The sequence below is a fragment of the Eutrema salsugineum genome, unplaced genomic scaffold (genome assembly GCF_000478725.1).
Source record: "Eutrema salsugineum unplaced genomic scaffold, Eutsalg1_0 scaffold_11, whole genome shotgun sequence".
Taxonomy (NCBI): domain Eukaryota; kingdom Viridiplantae; phylum Streptophyta; class Magnoliopsida; order Brassicales; family Brassicaceae; genus Eutrema; species Eutrema salsugineum.
Window position 1 is genome coordinate 9846637 of NW_006256901.1, and position 18431 is coordinate 9865067.

Genomic DNA, 18431 nt, shown 5'->3' on the forward strand with positions numbered 1-18431 from the left:
TTCCTCCTTTTCTGCTTGATTGGTTTGAATGTCGGGTCTACGTTTAGCTCGTGACAGGTCACGTCGATGCTTATGCCCGGCATATCTTCCACGGTCCAGGCAAAAGTGTTGATATTCTCGTTGAGGAAGGAGAGGAGTTCGTTCTTCAAAGGTTCTTCTAGCTTAGTTCCGATCTCGACGCGCCTCTCTGGATGCGCTTCGTCTATGCACACTGAGTCCACCACATCACATTCTGTCTCGGTGCGTGTTTCGCAGCTCTCCGCGATCTGTAATTGCTATAAGAGTTTTGAGAGCTCGTTCGCGGTCTCTCAATCCGTCTTCAACTTCTTGCGCTCCAAGTCTGCGCGTGCGTTGGTGATAGGGTTCCTTAATTTGTGCTCCGTCAGGAAACACATTCGCGACTCCTTCTGATTTCTCCAAATCGTTTTGATGCCTGCAGAGATGATAGGTGGAAGGGATCGCCGTCATATCATTTATCCATGGAGTCCCCATGATCACGTTGTAGATCGCTGGATGATCGGTGACAGAGAATTCGATTACTTAGTGACTACACCGGCCTGCCCATAGTCATTGTTGTTTCTCCTGAAAACCCGGTTAGAGGTTTAGGGACTGCCGTCACCTCGGAGAGGTCGATTCCCATCCTTCTGAGTGTTTCTCCAAAGATAACGTCTACCGAGCTCCCGGTGTCGATGAGTACTCTCGCTACGTCATGGTCTCTGATCGTCAGTTCGATCACCAATGGATCGATGTGTGGTCTATCTATCCCTGCCGTTTCCTCCTCGGCGAAAGAGATTACCGTGTTCGGGATATCGGTCGGTTCGGTCCAATTCTCCATTGCTTCTGCTCGATGCTGATAGGCTTTGATGGAGGATACCGTGTATTGATAATATTGGGATGATCATGTTGATCATTTGCCATGGCTCGGGTCATTCTTCGGGTTCGCCTCTCCTGTCGCGCTTGGAATTATCGCCTCTTTGGGGTGAATTTGTGGGCTCATTCGTGCCGTTCGGCTCGGTCCCTTCTTTTGGCTCGGTAGGGGCGAGGTCTTTAAGGTTAACCGCGCTCTGGAGCTCTCCCGCTGCCATTTTAGCTGCTAGTTTTGCTCCTAGGGTTCGGCATTGCGCCATTGAGTGCCCATAGGTTTGATGATACTCGCAGAACGCCTTTTCGTCGTAGTTAGTGGGCCTCCTTATCCAAGTGTTCCTATGCAGCTCTCCCCTTCTGCGTCCAGCGCCTACTTGGTAGTTGTGGGCACTTCCGCTTCTTGGTTTCTCCGAGCTCTGCGTTGTTGCGTTGTTTGAAGGGTTACCTTTCTTCGAGGGGCGCGTCAAGATTGAGCTCCAGATCGCTGCTTTCGTCGCTTCATACTGCTCATCCAGATTTTTCATTTCTTCTTTGTTTACGACAAAGTCTGACGATCGATGTAGGGCATCCTGAATTGTTTGCGGCGTGTTGAGGGCCATCTCCCGTCGGAATTCAGATTTTTACCACAAAGATCGATTCAGAGCCTCGAGTGCGGCCTTGTCGCTTATTCTTTCTACTTTGGACATAACCGCCTTAAATCTTGCCATGTAGTCCTGAAGCGGTTCGTTTGGTCCTTGGGATAACGTCCATAGGTCGGCGATCCATGAACATCGAATATTGCTTGAGGAACAAAGCGGAAAGCTGTTAGAAGCTGTTGATTGAGTTACGCTCCTGTCTCAAAAACCTATCCAGTGCGGCTCCCTTGAGATATTCTACGAATAGCAGACAATAACCGGCGTCCTTCTCCTGCTCGGTCAGATTGGCAGCATTCCTTGTGAAGGCTCGTCTCATTGCTATCCAAAACGCTGTGATGTGCGCCTTCGGGTCGGTAGTTCCTTCGTAGAATGGGATTCTGACTTTCCCAGGTTCGGGAATCCTAGCCTCCGTGATTCTTGTTGTGAACGGTGTTCTATGGGTTTCTTCGAGCATTCGATCAATCTTTGGCGCGGAACTTGTCGCGTTATGCACTTGAGATTTCATGGCGCCTATCCCGGCCACTATCCGAGCCATCGAGGCTCGCAGCTCTTCGATCTCGGGGGTTTGCGCACGGGCCGTTCTTTTAGATTGGCGAAGTCGCTCCTGATCTTCTCTCCTCGGCTCGTCTTCGTACTCTGCCTGCTCGACCCATTGGAGATTTTCTCTTCCTCAGTTGGGTTGTTGTCGCGAACCGGGTCGGCGACTTCTTCAGCCTGAATGCCATTTAGTGCCGAGGCGAGCTCTTCTTGACTTATCCGCCAAGTCGAGCCGTTTTGTTGCGAGTTCCTGCTTTCGTCGTTTTGTTGGGCGTCCACGTCGATCACGTCGTTCTCCTCTTTGTCGCCTCGTCGCCTTGAATTCCGACAAAGCGGAGGCGGCTCAGTCATGTTGATTCGGGTTGCTGCAGGAGTTTGTTCGGCGAGGGGACGAAACATTGGTGGAGCCATGGGATTTCTTGTGCCGCTACCCAAGGCTCCTGCAGGTGTTGAGAAATCGAAGCGTCTCCTAACTCCATCTGTCGGATCGGAGATCCTGGCTCTCCAAGTTGGGTGTCGTCTCTCAGCCGTCATTGCGTCGAGTCTTTCCGTAATCGCCTCGTTCCTCTTGTCCTGCTCGTCGATCTTCTTCATCAATGTAGCCATCATGTTTTGCATCTCCTCTTGGGCTTCGGTTGTCGCCGTTGTTGTGGTTCTCATCATCCAGTCAACTAGCTCTTAACATTTATTTATATGTTCAAGTGGTTCTCATCAAAAGGATTTTAGAAAAGCGGTCAAAGCTAGGTATTCAAAATGGTTGTTTAGTGGTAAGGCTTGATGTGTTTAAGGTTACCTTTTTCTGGAGAGACAAGATATTATGCAAAACAATAAGAGAGGTTGGAACTGTTGATGCCCCCACAATTTCCAGTCACATTCTTCTTGCCTTGAGATTCTTGATCTTCTTTCTTCAGGTTCTCCTTTTGACTCCCCCAGACTTAGATTTTTGTCCAGGTTTTTAAAACCAATGATCTACCAATGAATACTTGTAGCCTTATCCAAATAATTTTTTCGGCTATCTTCGGCTATCTTCGGCTCTTTAGGCTTTTGGTTTCCTTTCCTTTCATTTTTTTCTCTTTTTTTGATTTTTTTTTTGAAAGGGGAAACCGCCTTTTGACATAATGTCTTAGGGAGCATGAAATTTACCTTTATGATTGAGCTTTTTGAGGCACCATTGAGCTCCACTTTCCCAAATTCCTTTAGTCTATCTCTTGAGTGACTGAAAACTATGTTGTTCCTCCCTCTCTGGCGTTTTTTCACATATCTGTCAAAAGAGCTAAAGAGAGAGTGCATGAAGTTTGAAATGATGGTTTTTGGGTAAAGGGTGTGGTACCAGCTAAAGATGAACCGGCCATCTAGGACAACAAAGAGTTGTACCAATAAGGTGAAGATGTCCTAAATGTCGTATCATGATGCCTACTAAAACCAATGATGAGAAAATTAGATGTCCAGATTATGTTCAAGTGAAATGAGCTAGTATATCCTGGCAAAAAAGATCTCCATGAATAGAAATCCTCTGGTGGGAGTTCGTAGTGCAAGTACTCTAACTACCGCCTAATCTAGTACTAACCACAAAAGAACTAGCATGTAAAGTCTAGAAGCATATGGTTTTGTTCCGACGTTCCTATTTTGAAAACCGGTTTGAAAACTTTTTTATGAAAGATCTTTTATGAAACACAAACTCAAAACAAACCAAATTTAATTAGTAAAGGATAAACATCCTCCCCCAGACTTAAATCACACTGCCCCCAGTGTGGGAAATCTTTGAGAGGATGGGATAATGATGGATTGAAATTTTGAATGTTTAGATGTACTTACTTGGCGATGTTCCGCAGCTCTTGATGAGTTTTCTGGTTTGTGATTTCTGTTCACCTTTTATTCATTCTTCGCTTAAAAACCTGAAATTTTGAGAAAACAAAAATGAAGCAGCAAAAATAGAAAAGGCAAATCAAAGGGAATAAGTGAAATACCAAGCGGATTGCCTCCCACTAAGCGCTTGCTTAAAGTCATTAGCTTGACTTTGATGGTGCTTTAGCCTGGTGGGTCTGTCACGAGCATTTCTTCTCTTCCTTCTTCTTCTGCAAGGTACGGTTTGACACGCTGTCCATTAACGACAAATGTATCTCCCTTTTTGCCCCAAGGAATGAGTGCTCCATACGGTTTGACTTCCTTTACTGTGAAAGGTCCAGACCATCTTGATCGTAGCTTTACTGGAAAAAGCTTAAGGCGAGAATTGAAAAGAATAACCCTGTCATTCGGAGCAAAGGATCGATGTATGATCCTTTTGTCGTGATATGCCTTCATCTTCTCCTTGTATATCTTGGAATTTTCGTAGGCATTGTGGTGGATCTCTTCTAACTCGTGCATTTGAAGAATTCTTCTTTCTCTAGCTGCCTTAAAGTTCATGTTCATCTCCTTAATAGTCCATTGTGCATTGTATTCAAGCTCCACAGGAAGGTGACATGCTTTTCCATAAACAAGATTGAACGGTGTGGTCCCTAAAGGAGTTTTGTATGCTGTCCGATAGGCCCAAAGTGCATTGTCGAGTTTTTCAGACCAATACTTGCGATTTATGCCGGTTGTCTTTTGTAAAATCGATTTGATCTCTCTGCTAGAGATTTCCACTTGTCCACTTGGTTGAGGGTGATATGGAGATGCAGCTTTATGCGTGACTCCATTCTTTTTGAGCAGATTTTCGAAGACTTTGTTGATGAAATGGGATCCTCCATCGCTTATCACAATTTGAAGAATTCCAAAGCGAGGGAAGATGATTAACTTAAACAGCTTTATAACCACTTTTGCATCATTAGTAGGGCTGGCATTTGCTTCTACCCATTTAGAGACATAGTCTACCGCTACTAAGATGTATTGGTTTCCGAAAAAAGTTGGGAAAGGTCCCATGAAATCAATTCCCTATACATCAAAGATTTCAACTTCTAGAATGAAGTTTTGAGGCATCTCATTCCTCTTACTGATGTTGCCTATTCGTTGGCATGAATCACAGCGTGAGATGTAGGTGTGAATATCTTTGAACATAGTAGGCCACCAAAATCCTGCTTGAAGGACTTTGGAAACTGTTTTGTAGGTTGGAAAATGTTCTGCATATGCTGAACTATGGCACCCAAACGGTATTCCCTCTATTTCTTCTTCGGCGACACACCTTCTGAATAAACCATCCACATATCTCCTACACAGAAAAGGTTAATCCCAGAAATAGTGCCGGATTTCTCTTAAGAATTTCTTCCTTTTATAGCCAATGAATTGTGGAGGTTCAATGTCTGAAGCTAAGTAATTTGCAATATGCCTAAATCATTGGGTGTCAAAAGCATCTGATCGCCATATAGGAGGTTGGGATGACTTTTCTTCCACGGTAATAAGGTATAGTCTCCATAGCGTAGACATTTTCTTCTGGCAAACTATCATTCAAAGGGAGTTTCTCTTCTACTCGAATTCTAGAAAGATGATCTGCTATTCCATTATGCTCCTTACCGATCTCGGAATCAATACCAAACTCTTGCAGCAGGAGTATCTATCTGATCAGCCTTGGTTTGACATCTTTCTTAGACATGAGATACTTGATTGCAGCATGGTCAGTATGGACAATGACCTTAGACCCGACAAGATAAGATCGAAACTTCTCAAATGCAAAAACGACAGCTAAAAGCTCATTCTCCGTAGTCCCGTGATGACATTGAGCTTCATCCAGAGTTCTACTCGCATAGTAGATTGCGTGTAGTTTCTTTTCTTTCCGCTGACCAAGCACAGCTCTAACAGCAAAATCACTTGCATCACACATGATTTCAAATGGTTGTTCCCAATCAAGTGGTTGCACAACTGGAGCGGAAACAAGGGCATTTTTGATCTTATGAAATGCTGCCAAGCACTCATCATCGAATTCGAAGTTTGTTTCCTTGCACAGCAGACGTGTGAGAGGTCTAGCAATTTCAGAGAAGTCTTTTATGAATCGCCTATAAAATCCGGCATGTCCCAAGAAACTTTGGATTCCTTTCACATTAGTTGGAGGTTGCAGGCTAGTCATGACTTCAATCTTTGCTTTATCAACTTCAATATATTTCCCAGATATTTTATGTCCAAGCACAATTCCTTCGCGGACCATGAAGTGACTTTTTTCCCAGAGTTCAGGACAAGATGTTTGTCTTCACAGCGCTGCAAAACTTTTCCTAAGTTTGCCAAGCATTTGTCGAAAGAGGATCCATAGACAGAGAAATTATCCACGAAGACTTCCATGAAATCTTCGATGAAATCAGTGAAAATAGATATCATGCACCGCTGAAAGGTTGCAGGTGCATTACACAATCTGAAAGGCATTCGCCAGTAAGAAAAAGTTCTGTAAGGACCCGGGAATGTCGTCTTTTCTTGATCTTCTGGTTTAATAGGAATTTGGGAAAATTTGGAATAACCATCTAGAAAGCAGTAGTATTCGTGATTTTCTAGTCTTTCTAGCATTTGATCAATGAAAGGCAAAGGAAAATGATCTTTCCAAGTTGCAGCATTCAGTTTTTGGTAATCATTGCACATTCGATCCCCCGTCACTGTTCTTGTAGCGATCATTTCATCCTTGTCATTTTTGATAACAGTTACTCCTCCCTTCTTTGGGAAAACATGCACATTACTAACCCAAGTGTTGTCCGAGATAGGGAATATGATTCCTGCTTCCAAAATTTTCATGATCTCCTTCTTTACTACTTCCATAAGGTTCGGATTCAATATCCTTTGGCTTTCAATCGAATTCTTGGAATTGTCCTCAAGATTTATCTTATGCATACAGAGGTCTGGGGAGATTCTTTGTATGTCATCAAGAGAATAACCTATGGCTTTCCTGTGCTTTCTCAACTCATTTAGCAGCTTAGCTGTTTCAGTTCTACTTACACCAGAATTTATGATGACAGGGTAAGTTGAATTTGGTCCAAGAAAAGCATACTTGAGTCCATCAGGAAGAGGTTTAAGCTCGACTTTTGGGGCTTTGAGCTCGCTCCATGGGTCGTTTATAGCCGCCAATGTATCTTTTGGAGGAGTAGGGATGTGAGTTTCCTCATTCAGGTCGAGATAGTTCACAAGTTTCGCATAATCCTCAGCTTTATCAAGCATCTGCGCACACCCCTTTGAAACTTCTTCGAGCAGGTTGCGATCATCATTTGTGGTGGTGAGGATGATTTTTAAAGGGTCGTCAAGAATGATTTCTTCATAAACTTTCTCATTTATCTCATCAAGCTCATCAATCCAGTAAAGTCTGCCATCTAAAGTGGGTTTCCCAAGACTTTTGTTCATATCAAACTGCATAGTCAGACTCCCAAGATGGAGATCTATCTTTCCTTCCTGAACATTTATTATTGCCCCTGCATTGATAAGAAAGGTCTACCGAGTATGAGCGGATCCTTTGGTTCCCTTTCTAATTCAGGCACTACGAAATCAGTCGAAATGCAGTTTTCTCCTATCATGACTGATACATAAATCAAAACTCCTTCTGGTTGTCTAACTGATCGATTGGCAAGAATCAGCGAGATTTTTGTGGGCTGAAAAGTATGATATCCTGTACGTTTTGCAACTGAGAGCGGCATCATGTTGATTCTTGATCCCAAATCACATAAAGAACGTTCAAAAGTCAAATTCCTGATTGTGCAGGCTTTCTTCTCTTTTTAGGTTCACTCTATCAAGAACCCTAATTCCCCAAATCGATTTGGGGATTCTTACTTTATGATTTTTTTTTATCGGGTCGTGATATAATAACATTTTGTTTTTGTGTTGGATTCTATTTTTTTCTCGTAACAATTGTCTTTTTTTTAAATAATTTTTAATGAATAAAATATTCAGCACATTTTAATTAACTGAACAGAGTTTACTGTTCGGTTAATGGAGTTAACTGTTCCGTCTGAAATTCTGGTGATCAGACGTTGGAGCTTAATTTCGAGATTTAATGTGTAAATTTTTCTAATTTCAGGTTTAAAATGTTAGTCGCTCAATCGCAAAGTTTAACGTGTTAGTGAATTTAACTTTGAGAATTTAAAATGTGATTTTTCTAATTAATAGTATACGCGTGATCCCAGACATAGTTTTGATCGTCTATATTGTTGGGTCTTTTATGGGCCTCTTATACCAACACTTTGCCCTTGGGTTGTTACGACGAGTATATATATAGAGTATAAATATTTGCGTCTACACGTAGGCAGCCACTTAATTTGGAGAACTTGCATTGACGAAAAGAAAAAAATTTGGAGAACTTGCAAATTCTCAAAAACCTAATTACTCGGACAAAGTGATTCAATGGCGAAACTCAAGGTTGCTGGGACATGGGGAGGCATAATAGAAGTCGAACTCGAGAACTGGACTGTAACCATGTTGAGAGACGAAGTAGCCAAGCGATCGGGCCTCGATCCTGAATCAATCAAACTAATTTTCGCCGGAAAAATCCTCAAAGACCATGGCGATGCTACTCAGACGCTTGCTCAATTGGGTATTAAGGACAATTCGAAGATCCTCTCCAGTCGCGGTGCTGCACCAGAAGAAGGCAAGTCTATCATGGAGGAGGAAGAAAGGTCAAGACGTCTCTCTCGTGTCAAGTGAGTCTAAATTTCTCAAAATTGCTTAGTGTGTGAACCTTGATCCGTATGTTTTGATAATTTCTGATCGTATTGTTGTGTTCAGGGATAGATTTTCATGATGATGTGTGTGTCTTTGGTTTCTTTGTTTAAAGTGAAAATTTGTGCCGTCTTTCTAATTTCTCAATTGCCTAGTGTGTGATTGTGTGTGAGAACCGAAATTTTTGAATTTCGATTCATAGATTATAATCATTTCTAATCGTATTGTTGTCTTTATGGATAGAGTATCATTCATGATCATCTGTTTGTCTTTGGTTTCTTGGTTTAAAAGTGAGTCTTTGTGCCGTCATTCTTGTTTCTCAGTTGCTTAGTTTGTGATTGTTTGCAAGAACGAAAATTTTTTCCAATTGACTTCAAGAATCTGTGATCATATTGTTGTCTCACATTGTCATCTGTTTGTCTTTTTTTTTTTTCTGGTTTAAAGTTAGTCTTTGTGCCGTCTTTCTAATTTCTCAGTTTTTAGTGTGTAATAGTTTGGAAGAACCGAAATTTTGCGAATTCGACTCATTGACTTCAATAATTTTTGATCGTAGTGTTATGGATTGGTCAAGTGAGTCTTTGTGCCATCTTTTTGATTCTTAATTGCTTAGTGTGATTGTTGCAAGAACTGATTTTGCGAATTCTGATTCATAGACTAAAAATTGTGATTGTATTGTTTTCTTTATGGATAGAATTTCATGATCACCTGTGTCTTTCTATTTTCTCCAAATACTTACTGTGTGATTGATTGCGAAAACTGAAATTTAAGAATTTCGATTCATAGACTTTGGATTAAATTTCACTATCATAAATAGAGTTATAGTAATTTTTTTCAAAAAATTGACCATGGTTAGTGACTGTCTATGTGAATGTTGTAGAGCTGCAGCTACAGCGTTGTCCAAGAGACACGCTGATGGTTCGTTGCCGATCGAAGACTATAACATAGAGCTGGAAGATCAGGGAGGTCATAGAGTAAATTTTGGAACAGAGACTGATCAGAGGTATTGCTGCTCAATCAGGTTAGAAAACGAAACTGCTACCTGTAACTTCGATGCTAACGAAGTTCCTCTTTTTGTTTTGTTTTGTTCCACAGTGCAGCAATGATGGGTCTTATGCTACATACTAAGGGAAAAAGTCTAATAGAAAAGGAAATGTATTCTGATGCAATAGAAGTTCTTGCCATGGCAGAGGTAAGTTGCTACTGCTGGGAATCAAGTTTTTCTTTCCACATTGTATATCTTTTTTTGCGGTAAGTATGATTCTATTGTGGGAGTGGTTCTGCCACAGTTTCCTAATTTGTTTGCGTGTTTCGTAGGAATCGTTCTTGGTCTGTGATCCCAAGATTCTCGAGGTCCTTTCTCTGTCCTTTTAAATAAATTTCATTATTTTACTTTCTGATTTTCATCAGTGGGTATTATTTGTTTTGATCTTTATCTAATCTCTAGTTTCAGCATATACCCTCTTACGTAACTTGTTTATAAACTAATAGCTGCATTTTGGCTGTAAAATTTTTTCTTATACAGTTTGTTGACAACATCCCTATAATGGAAATCGACATTGTATGGTGCTATTTCTTGCTCCGGGACCTCAAATGCCTGTCAGATGCTGGCGTCCGCCTTGAAAAAGCAAGGAAAGGACTTGAGCGTGCTCATGGGAAGGACCTTTCTCGTGTGAGACTCCTCCAAGCTGGTCAATGTCCAGAATTGGCACTGTGAGTTCAGATTCATTATATTTGTTATTTTCTACAGAGTAACCTTTTTGTTAAATATTTTGTGTTTCTACTGGCTAGATATGTGAGACTGGAGTTACTAGAAGGCGTGGTTGCATATCACACTGGTCAAAATGATAAAGCCTTGAATGCACTGAAGTCCGCTCATGCAAAATTGTTGCAGGTCAGTGAGTTGTTCTGTAATATAAATTCACTCTTAATGATATTCAATTTTTAATAGAGTTAATGTTCTTTGGCAACGTGATGCAGCTACAAATACCCGATGAAACGCTGTCCTTAGTTATGGGTATGGGTTTCCAGGAGAAGGATGCTAAGAGAGCTTTGCGACTGAACAATCAGGATATCGCGAGTTCTGTTGATTTCCTCATTGAAGAGAGGGCCAAAAGAGTTCAAAAGCTGAAGGATAATTACCAGAGACAAAAAGAGCTACTGTATGTTTTTACTATCGAAATTGTACTAATTACGATATTTACAGTCATTAGACTTTATGATGTTCTAAATAAGCAAACTGGAGCTGATATTTCAGTGAGCAGAAGACGTATGGAGTGACACCCATGAAGAAAGCTGTTGATATGCAGATGCTTGACAGGCTCGTCTCGATTGGGTAAGCAATACACTGTAAATAGATTTGCTCTTGTTATCCTGCTACTATATAGATTTGTTAAGAAAATATAGTTAATTAATTCTTTTCAAACTCAGAATAAAAATTACGAAAAAGGGGGTGAAAAGGAAAATAAAAGATCTGCGAGAGTTCTGACCTTTTCGAAGTTTGTTAGAAAGCCCTCAAGCTCCCTATATATTAGCAAGGCGTAACTATGGCCTTCATGGTTTTTCAATGCTTTATTTGGATATCTGGATTTGAAACGTTTCAGATATGCGAGGGATCTTGCTGCTGAATCCCTCCGGAGAAATGAGAACGATTTTCAGAAAGCTCTTGATGGACTTACGAATCCAGAAGTTAATTCCTCGATACAGGTTTACATTGAATCTAGGAAAAGAAAACGACAGGAAAAACTAGTAGGCATAACAGTCGACGAACTTGTTTCTATGGGCTTTGAACGAGGACAAGGTAATTTTCCCATCTGGATTGTTTCTTCAGTTGGCGTATATTGTCAAAGTCAATGGTATAGAATTGACGAAATGTTGTTACATCTCTATTTGGCACTACAGCAACCTCTGCTTTGGAGGCAGGTGGCGACCGAGAAGATATCATTCAAAGGCTACTATCTTTACAAAAAGCAAACCCAGGAACTGCTACTCTTACAGGCAATGGCGGTGCAGCGAGTAGTACAAACAATGGGGCTGGAGAAAGCATATCAAATGAAATTGATGGTGGGGCAGAGCAGGACGCTGAGATGAATGGTGAAACAACGGATGAGATTGAAAACCGAGGAAGCACATCCGGTGAAAGTGATGGTGAGGAAGAGCGGGACGCTGAGATAGAACATGAAATAGCAAATGAGATTGCGAAGGTTGATGCATTGTCTGCTTATGATATCAATCTTGATAGAGAAATTGAAGCTATAAATGAGTACCTGGGCATGTTAGATGCATCTCAGACTTCTGGTTGAAGAGCTGTTCCCAGCAAGAGAAGCTAAGATTCAGAAAGTTGTAGATAAACGAATAATAATACTCATCAGAGTTATTGCATGGCCAATATGGGTTGGTATGGTACCTTAATTAGTTATTTGCTATGCAGAAACTGATTTACTAGAGTGGATTCTTATAACCATAGTATGTAGTTGCTCTTTGGGTAAAACTTTTAACAAATGTTCGGTCATATGGATTTACTTAACATATTTTTTTTTGTCAACCAAATTAATTAACTGTACGGTATGGTTATCTATGCCTAAAATTCAAGGTGCGTCTCTAATAAGTCAGGCCGACAAGTTTATTTTCAACGTAAAGATTTCATGAGTTTATAACATACGATCAAAGCATTTTCTCCAAAGATCAGTCGGATGTGGACAGTTATTTCTTTATATTAGAAATTGTGCTAGACTATGGCCTCTATTCGTTTGTCAGTTGCTGATGATGGCGATCAGAGATGTTCTTACTGTTGTTTGTTCTTACTGTTGCTTGGATTACTAGAAAACGCAGTCATCAGAAATTTTGATCGCTAATCGCTGTGATTTGGTAGGATTACCTTTATCTATTATAGAAAAGCTAAGGTAAAAATTATTGTTTTAAAATATGAAGTTTTTGCTAAAAATAACATAAAACTTGACTTTGAATACAAAAGTAGATCCCTGAAAAAACATTTGACAGAAATAACATAAAGGAATAGTAAAAAAACCATTTAATCATGTATGAGTAAACAAAAAACGGATGTCCTAATTACCGTTTACATCCTGACGAAGTCTATTAAAGAGAGAAAGAAGTCTAATAGTAGACTTCTTTTATCGAAATGAAGTCTACTAAGTAATTAAATCTGGAAATTTAATTTTAAAATTTAGAAAAAATTATTTTGGTATCAAATTTATATTCATAAATTCCGTAATTGTAACCCAAATGTACAAAAATTATTTTTTCGTATTGCTAAATGGAAATTTATGTTTTTAAATTAAGTAGAAGTAAATTTATTATTTAGGTTTTAAAAATTGTAGACTTCTATATTGAAATCTGCTAAACCGAATAAATTAACCTAACCGAAATTTAAACCAAAATTAAATCGGGAATAACTTCCCTTAACCAAGAAAAACTGCCCGTAACCGGGTAAATTTACCTAGACCCCGTAAAATTACTAACCCTAACAAAAAAAAAACTTATCCGAACCGAACGAAATTACCAGACTATATAAAGGAATTTTACAGATCCCGTAAAAAAAACCGTCGAAAGTTCGTGTTAAAAAAAAAGTCGAAGGCGATTTCCTGCCTCAAAACGGTTAGTAGATGTCCTTCCAAAGATATATACTTAGTTATTCCTCTATTTCTTCTATCTTCCTGTAATTTTGTCCGTCAGGTTTGAGTACTTAGGTTTTTTTTCCCAGATCTGGTTGCATTTTCTCGACGCCGGCTTCATCTAATCACGGCTGTAAACACTATAAAATTTGTAGATTCCATTTGGATGATTGGTTTTAGTAGACTTCATATACAGTATTTATCATGTATTGATTGCTTTGGTTGGGTTCAGTAGATTACATATGCAGTATTTATGATGTTTTGATTGCTTCATGTGGCTTCCGTAGACTTCATATACTGTTTTTTTGATGTTTAGATTGCTTCGGTTGGCTTCAGTAGACTTCTCGACTCGGATTGTACTTAGAATGTGAAAGTAGATTTCCTTTGGCAAAAGTAGACTCTCTTTGGCAAAAGTAGACTTCCTTTGGCAATAGTAGACTTCATTTTGCAAAAAAGTAGACTTCATTTTGTAAAAGTAGACTTCATGTTGCAAAAATAGACTTCATTTTGTAAAAGTAGACTTCATTTTGAAAAAGTAGACTTCATTTGAAAAAGTAGACTTCATTTTGAAAAAGTAGACTTCATTTTGAAAAAGTAGACTTCATTGTATCAAAAAGTAGACTTCATTTTGTAAAAGTAGACTTCATTCGTGTATAGTTTCAAACCGTTAGTTATAACTAGTTTTTCTCATTAGAGCTTTGTTACCGTTGATGCAGAAATCTGTGTTAGATAATGGTGGCCTCTGAATTCCCTAGAAGATTGTACACCAAAGGCGGTGAGCCAGCCTCGGATAAAAGCATCGGCTATTATGCTGATGATTATAGGCTGGTACCTGCACTAAAGTCAGCTCTACAAGAGGATGAATGGGAAGAGATTTATGAGTCACCGTTGGGTGTCTTTTTAAAGTTCCACGACTTGGATTTTGGTTGGGCTTCTAGGCTGGTGCCCCAGATGGTGACCTTTCAGATAGTTTGCAAGCAGAGGTACGAGATATGGAGCCTGATTGGTACCACTCCAGTTTGGTTTTCATTGCATGAGTTTGAGGAGATCACCGGACTCAACTGCGGGTACGTGGATGACTTGGCTGTAACTGATCTTGAGCTTTCCGATGACATGCGTGCATTTCCGGAGCTAATGGGGGTCGATGTCGAGTCGGGCCCAAGCACTATCGAATTTATTGAAGTCTGTTCCAACTGCTCATCATGGTCTCAGGATGATAGGCTGCGGTTGGGATATCTTGGGATCTACGCTGGTTTCATAGTGGCAACGAGACCAAGCTTATCCACAAATGTCAACCATGCCAGACTAGTGATGGATCTCGAAGGTTTTAAGGACTTCCCATGGGGAAGAATTGCTTTTCAGCATCTGATCAAGTCTGTTAAGGAGAAAGATCTCAGCAAAAACATTCATATAGAAGGATTTGTGCAAGCTCTTCAAGTGTGGGTGTACTATGCTCTGCCGGATTTTGTTGCTGAATTTGGCGAACCATTGCCAAATGATCCTACACCTCTTATGCTGGCTTACAAAGGATCAAGAGGACGAAAGAACGTCAAAGCCAACATGTTAAAACAGGTACTGTATTAGTGTAGTCATTCTCATTTAGAAGTCTTGTTCCGTAGTAGACTTCTATGTAGTAATGAATTACAAAGTAGACTTCAGGAGTAGACTTCATGTGTAGACTTCTATATAAAATCTTGATAGTGGGAGACTTCAGTTGTAGACTTCAGTAGTAGACTTCAATGGTAGACTTCATACGTAGTTTTTCCAGGTTTAATATGGCTAGTAATTCATTTACTTATTGTGTTTTTCCAGGCTTGCATACAGTGCTGCGTGGCTAAGGACTTGGCGAATATGTTTCCAGTTTGGGATGATGAGGAACAGGATCCGGATATTGTCAAGATTGTCAATGCAATCCATGACCCCCATTTCAAGTTCTCAAAAAACCACTGGCCTTTGAAGGTGTTCTGGGTGCACAAATCGTCAAGGCAGAAGCAGGAAAGAGGAGCCTTCCCTCAGATGAATCAAGTCACAAGAGAACCTGCACAGCCTCTGCCTCTGCCGCCTCTTTCGTTGGTGATGAAGGGGTCGGAGTTGTCGTTACTATGAAAGCGCACTTCGACCAATGCTTCAAAAGATTTTCAACCAAGATGCTGAATGGTCTTGGTAGCTGTGAAAAGCAGATCAAACTTCTCACTGACAAGGTTGAATCTGTAGAGCGCGCGGTAGAGGAGTTGACTACAGGGTCGGCGAAGCACACTGAGGAAAAGGTTAAGGACAATGTTCAGCCAACCCAGAAGCAGGTCACTGGATCCAAGAAGCATGAAGGGGTTAGTACCAAAAACCCTCCACCTATACGAAAACATTTCATGCGAACAAGATCATCAAAAGATAGGAACACTTAATAGTTAATACTAATGTCATTTGAATTCGAACATGTTTAATAGTGCTATGTACCATGTGAGATTATTTACTTATGCTTTAAAAACTAGTTGTTTACAATTTTCAGACTATGATGAAACATGTTACTAAATTATAGCAATGGTGTTGTCATTTGTATATTCATGCCTGTTTGTGACAATAAACTGCAGAGTAATTCAGAGAAAGAAGATGCTCTGATGAAAGATAATGTCAACGTTGGTGCGAGTGAGAGTGTTAACGCCCCCGGGGATGCAAAAGGAAAGAAGGCTGCCATGAAGGAAGAAGAGGCCCCTGAGCCTAGCTTTTGTGAAATTGACCCGAAGACATGTGATGTTGACTTCGACACAGTTGCACTAGCCAAAAATGCCAAAGCCAGAGCAGCGGCTCAGATAGTTCCCCAAGAACCGAGTGCCAGAAACCGACAGCTGGCTGCGACACAGAAGAGTCCTTTCTTATGAAATAGCACCGCAAAGGCGATCATTCCAACGTCGGCATCTCACTCCGTCCGTGTCCGTGGATATGATCCTTTCGATCAAACCGGTGTTAGGGCGAAGCATACCACTCTAATGAACTTTGTGAAAGCAAACCCGTAAGTAGACTTCTATACTTATGTAAGTAGACTTCCTCATATTATTATTTTCCTGTCTGACTTTTTCACTTATACAGTGCCTATCCAAGACGTCCAAAAAACTCTTTGATCGACTGGTATTACATTCTCCGAACACCAAAGAAATGGCTAGCTGATACGGTTAGTGTTTTAGTATTTCATATTAGACTTCATAGATAGACTTCATACGTAGACCTAATATGTAGACTTCTATAGTAGACTTTATTTTCAGACTTCACTCATGTCTTATTTTCATCAATGTGCAGCACATGGAAGCTTATATTAACGTACTCAGACTGCGGTTATCCAAGCATCCCTTGTATCCGACCGGATTTGCTTCCTCAACTCCATGTTTGCTACGGTTTGGAGGCGTGACTACAATGACTTCAAAAACTCTGAGCCGAATGAAGATGGTTCTGGCAAACTTCTACCACATGGAGCGTATTCGTACTACACTGGCGAATTACCTATCTACTGCCAGACTAAAACGACGTGGGCCTATGAAGTCGACCATTTGTACTCAATGTTGCACATCAGAGGGGATCATTGGGTAGCTATCTGGGTTTCATTTGTGACGAGGCATATCACGATATGGGATAGTCATGCGGGAACCAAACATGCATCTGACGCCCAAATTGACGAAGCTGTGGAGCCTCTTGCTGTTATGATACCCTACCTTCTTCAGACATGAGCACCTGATAAAGACAAGTGGAGATTCCCCTACACGCCGTTCACCCATTCGCGAGTACCAGGTACGGAGATACCTCAAAACATTCAGAGTGGTGATTGCAGAGTCTACTGCCTGAAGTACATCGAGTGTCATGCTTTGGTTTTGCCATTTCCTCCGTAAATTTGTGATAAAAACATTCGACAAATCAGGGAGAAAATGGCTGTAGAGATCTTTGACGAAATAGGTGCTAGGGGCCATGATAAGCTAGATGCAACCGGGCTGAATGTCTATGATAGGAAAGCTTATGGTATCCGTATTTAAAACTAACTTTGATTTTTATGGCAACTTTTGGGCTACTTGCATAAATGACCTTCAATGGGATTACAGGTCATTTTAGCAATTGGTAGATGATAGGTGTGGAAGTTTTTTGACCACCTATCGTATAATTAAAATGCCAAATATGTTGTATTTTCCTTTAGGATATTGTAATTGAACTGAAGTCTTCGACTGAAGTCTACTACGTTGTAATTGTATTTGTACTGAAGTCTACTAAGTTATTAACATGTTTGTATTTATAAGTTTCGATTTCACCCTAAACACTGAATCCTGTGAAATATTATTGAACATGCACTCCTGATAGTGTATACGGAAAAAGTTTAGTAGAACTCATAAATATGTTGCATACAATAAATATAAGTCTACAAATGAAGTCTATTACAAAAGTCTACTAATGTCATTTAAACATATAAGTAAACACAAAAACATAAAACATGGAGTCAACTAATTTCAATGTGGCCATTCATTTGCAAATCCAGGAATTGTTTTCCAAAATATGGCACATTCCAACTTCCAGAAGCAAGGACTGCAGAGTTTGACATCATATGAGTCGACAAGGCTTTCATCATCCATCCAGTGCTGGTTTGGCAGATTCATACAAGCACAACTCCTTGATTGTGCCTTAGCAAAAACATGGAAGACCGGTTCATGAAACTCGTCAGGCTTCTTATAAGTGGTCGGACACCTGTTGAGGTGCTGCATAGTCTTCCTCATCTTCGTTGCCTCTGCCGAAAGCAGACCACGAATGTGGTTAAATATATCATGGCTGCCATCCATTTGATGACACTTTTATTAAATCAAACCCTGCTTGGATGCTGTCTTCATAGAAGATTAGAGAAACGCCTCGTAGGTATTGCGCTGTAAGATTTCTACACTCTAAACAGCGCCGAAAGAATGCGTCAACCCTCCCATGTTTATCCCAGACCCATGGAATGGTCAAAGTTATTAGATCAACGGCTCTTAAAAAACCCTCTTCATTAGAAATCTCATTTAGATGTTTGGAGAAAACCCTTGCTTTACAGAGCGCAGCGTAGGAACGAGATGTGATTTTTAAGAGGATATCCCACAGAATGTCGGAAGGGAGAGAGTTGAAGTTTATCAGGTTCGACATCTTCTAAGGGTCTGGAATGAAACTATAATTC

The 18431-nt window shown here is 40.4% G+C and overlaps 2 protein-coding genes across 2 annotated transcripts; both read left to right on the forward strand.

Moving 5' to 3' along the window:
• Positions 1-8224: 8224 nt before the first annotated feature.
• LOC18026216 (NEDD8 ultimate buster 1) lies at positions 8225-12064 on the forward strand. The gene is made up of 10 exons (XM_006409641.2): positions 8225-8611; positions 9508-9630; positions 9723-9819; positions 9945-9980; positions 10153-10340; positions 10419-10521; positions 10608-10789; positions 10885-10962; positions 11231-11427; positions 11529-12064. The coding sequence occupies exons 1-10, from the start codon at positions 8316-8318 to the stop codon at positions 11927-11929; spliced, it is 1701 nt and encodes a 566-aa protein (XP_006409704.1). The 5' UTR covers positions 8225-8315; the 3' UTR covers positions 11930-12064.
• A 1926-nt stretch (positions 12065-13990) lies between these two features.
• On the forward strand, positions 13991-15364 carry LOC18026217. Its single transcript, XM_024160602.1, has 2 exons — positions 13991-14830; positions 15071-15364. The coding sequence occupies exons 1-2, from the start codon at positions 13991-13993 to the stop codon at positions 15362-15364; spliced, it is 1134 nt and encodes a 377-aa protein (XP_024016370.1).
• Positions 15365-18431: the final 3067 nt, after the last annotated feature.

What these genes read in the sequence shown, in the direction of transcription:
- LOC18026216 (XM_006409641.2), top strand. Translation starts at nt 8,316, where the DNA reads ATGGCGAAACTCAAGGTTGCTGGGACATGGGGAGGCATAATAGAAGTC. An exon ending in GGAACAGAGACTGATCAGAG is followed by an intron (nt 9,631 to 9,722) that starts GTATTGCTGCTC and finishes TTTGTTCCACAG; the next exon opens with TGCAGCAATGATGGGTCTTA. An exon ending in GACAGGCTCGTCTCGATTGG is followed by an intron (nt 10,963 to 11,230) that starts GTAAGCAATACA and finishes GAAACGTTTCAG; the next exon opens with ATATGCGAGGGATCTTGCTG.
- LOC18026217 (XM_024160602.1), top strand. Translation starts at nt 13,991, where the DNA reads ATGGTGGCCTCTGAATTCCCTAGAAGATTGTACACCAAAGGCGGTGAG. An exon ending in AAGCCAACATGTTAAAACAG is followed by an intron (nt 14,831 to 15,070) that starts GTACTGTATTAG and finishes GTGTTTTTCCAG; the next exon opens with GCTTGCATACAGTGCTGCGT.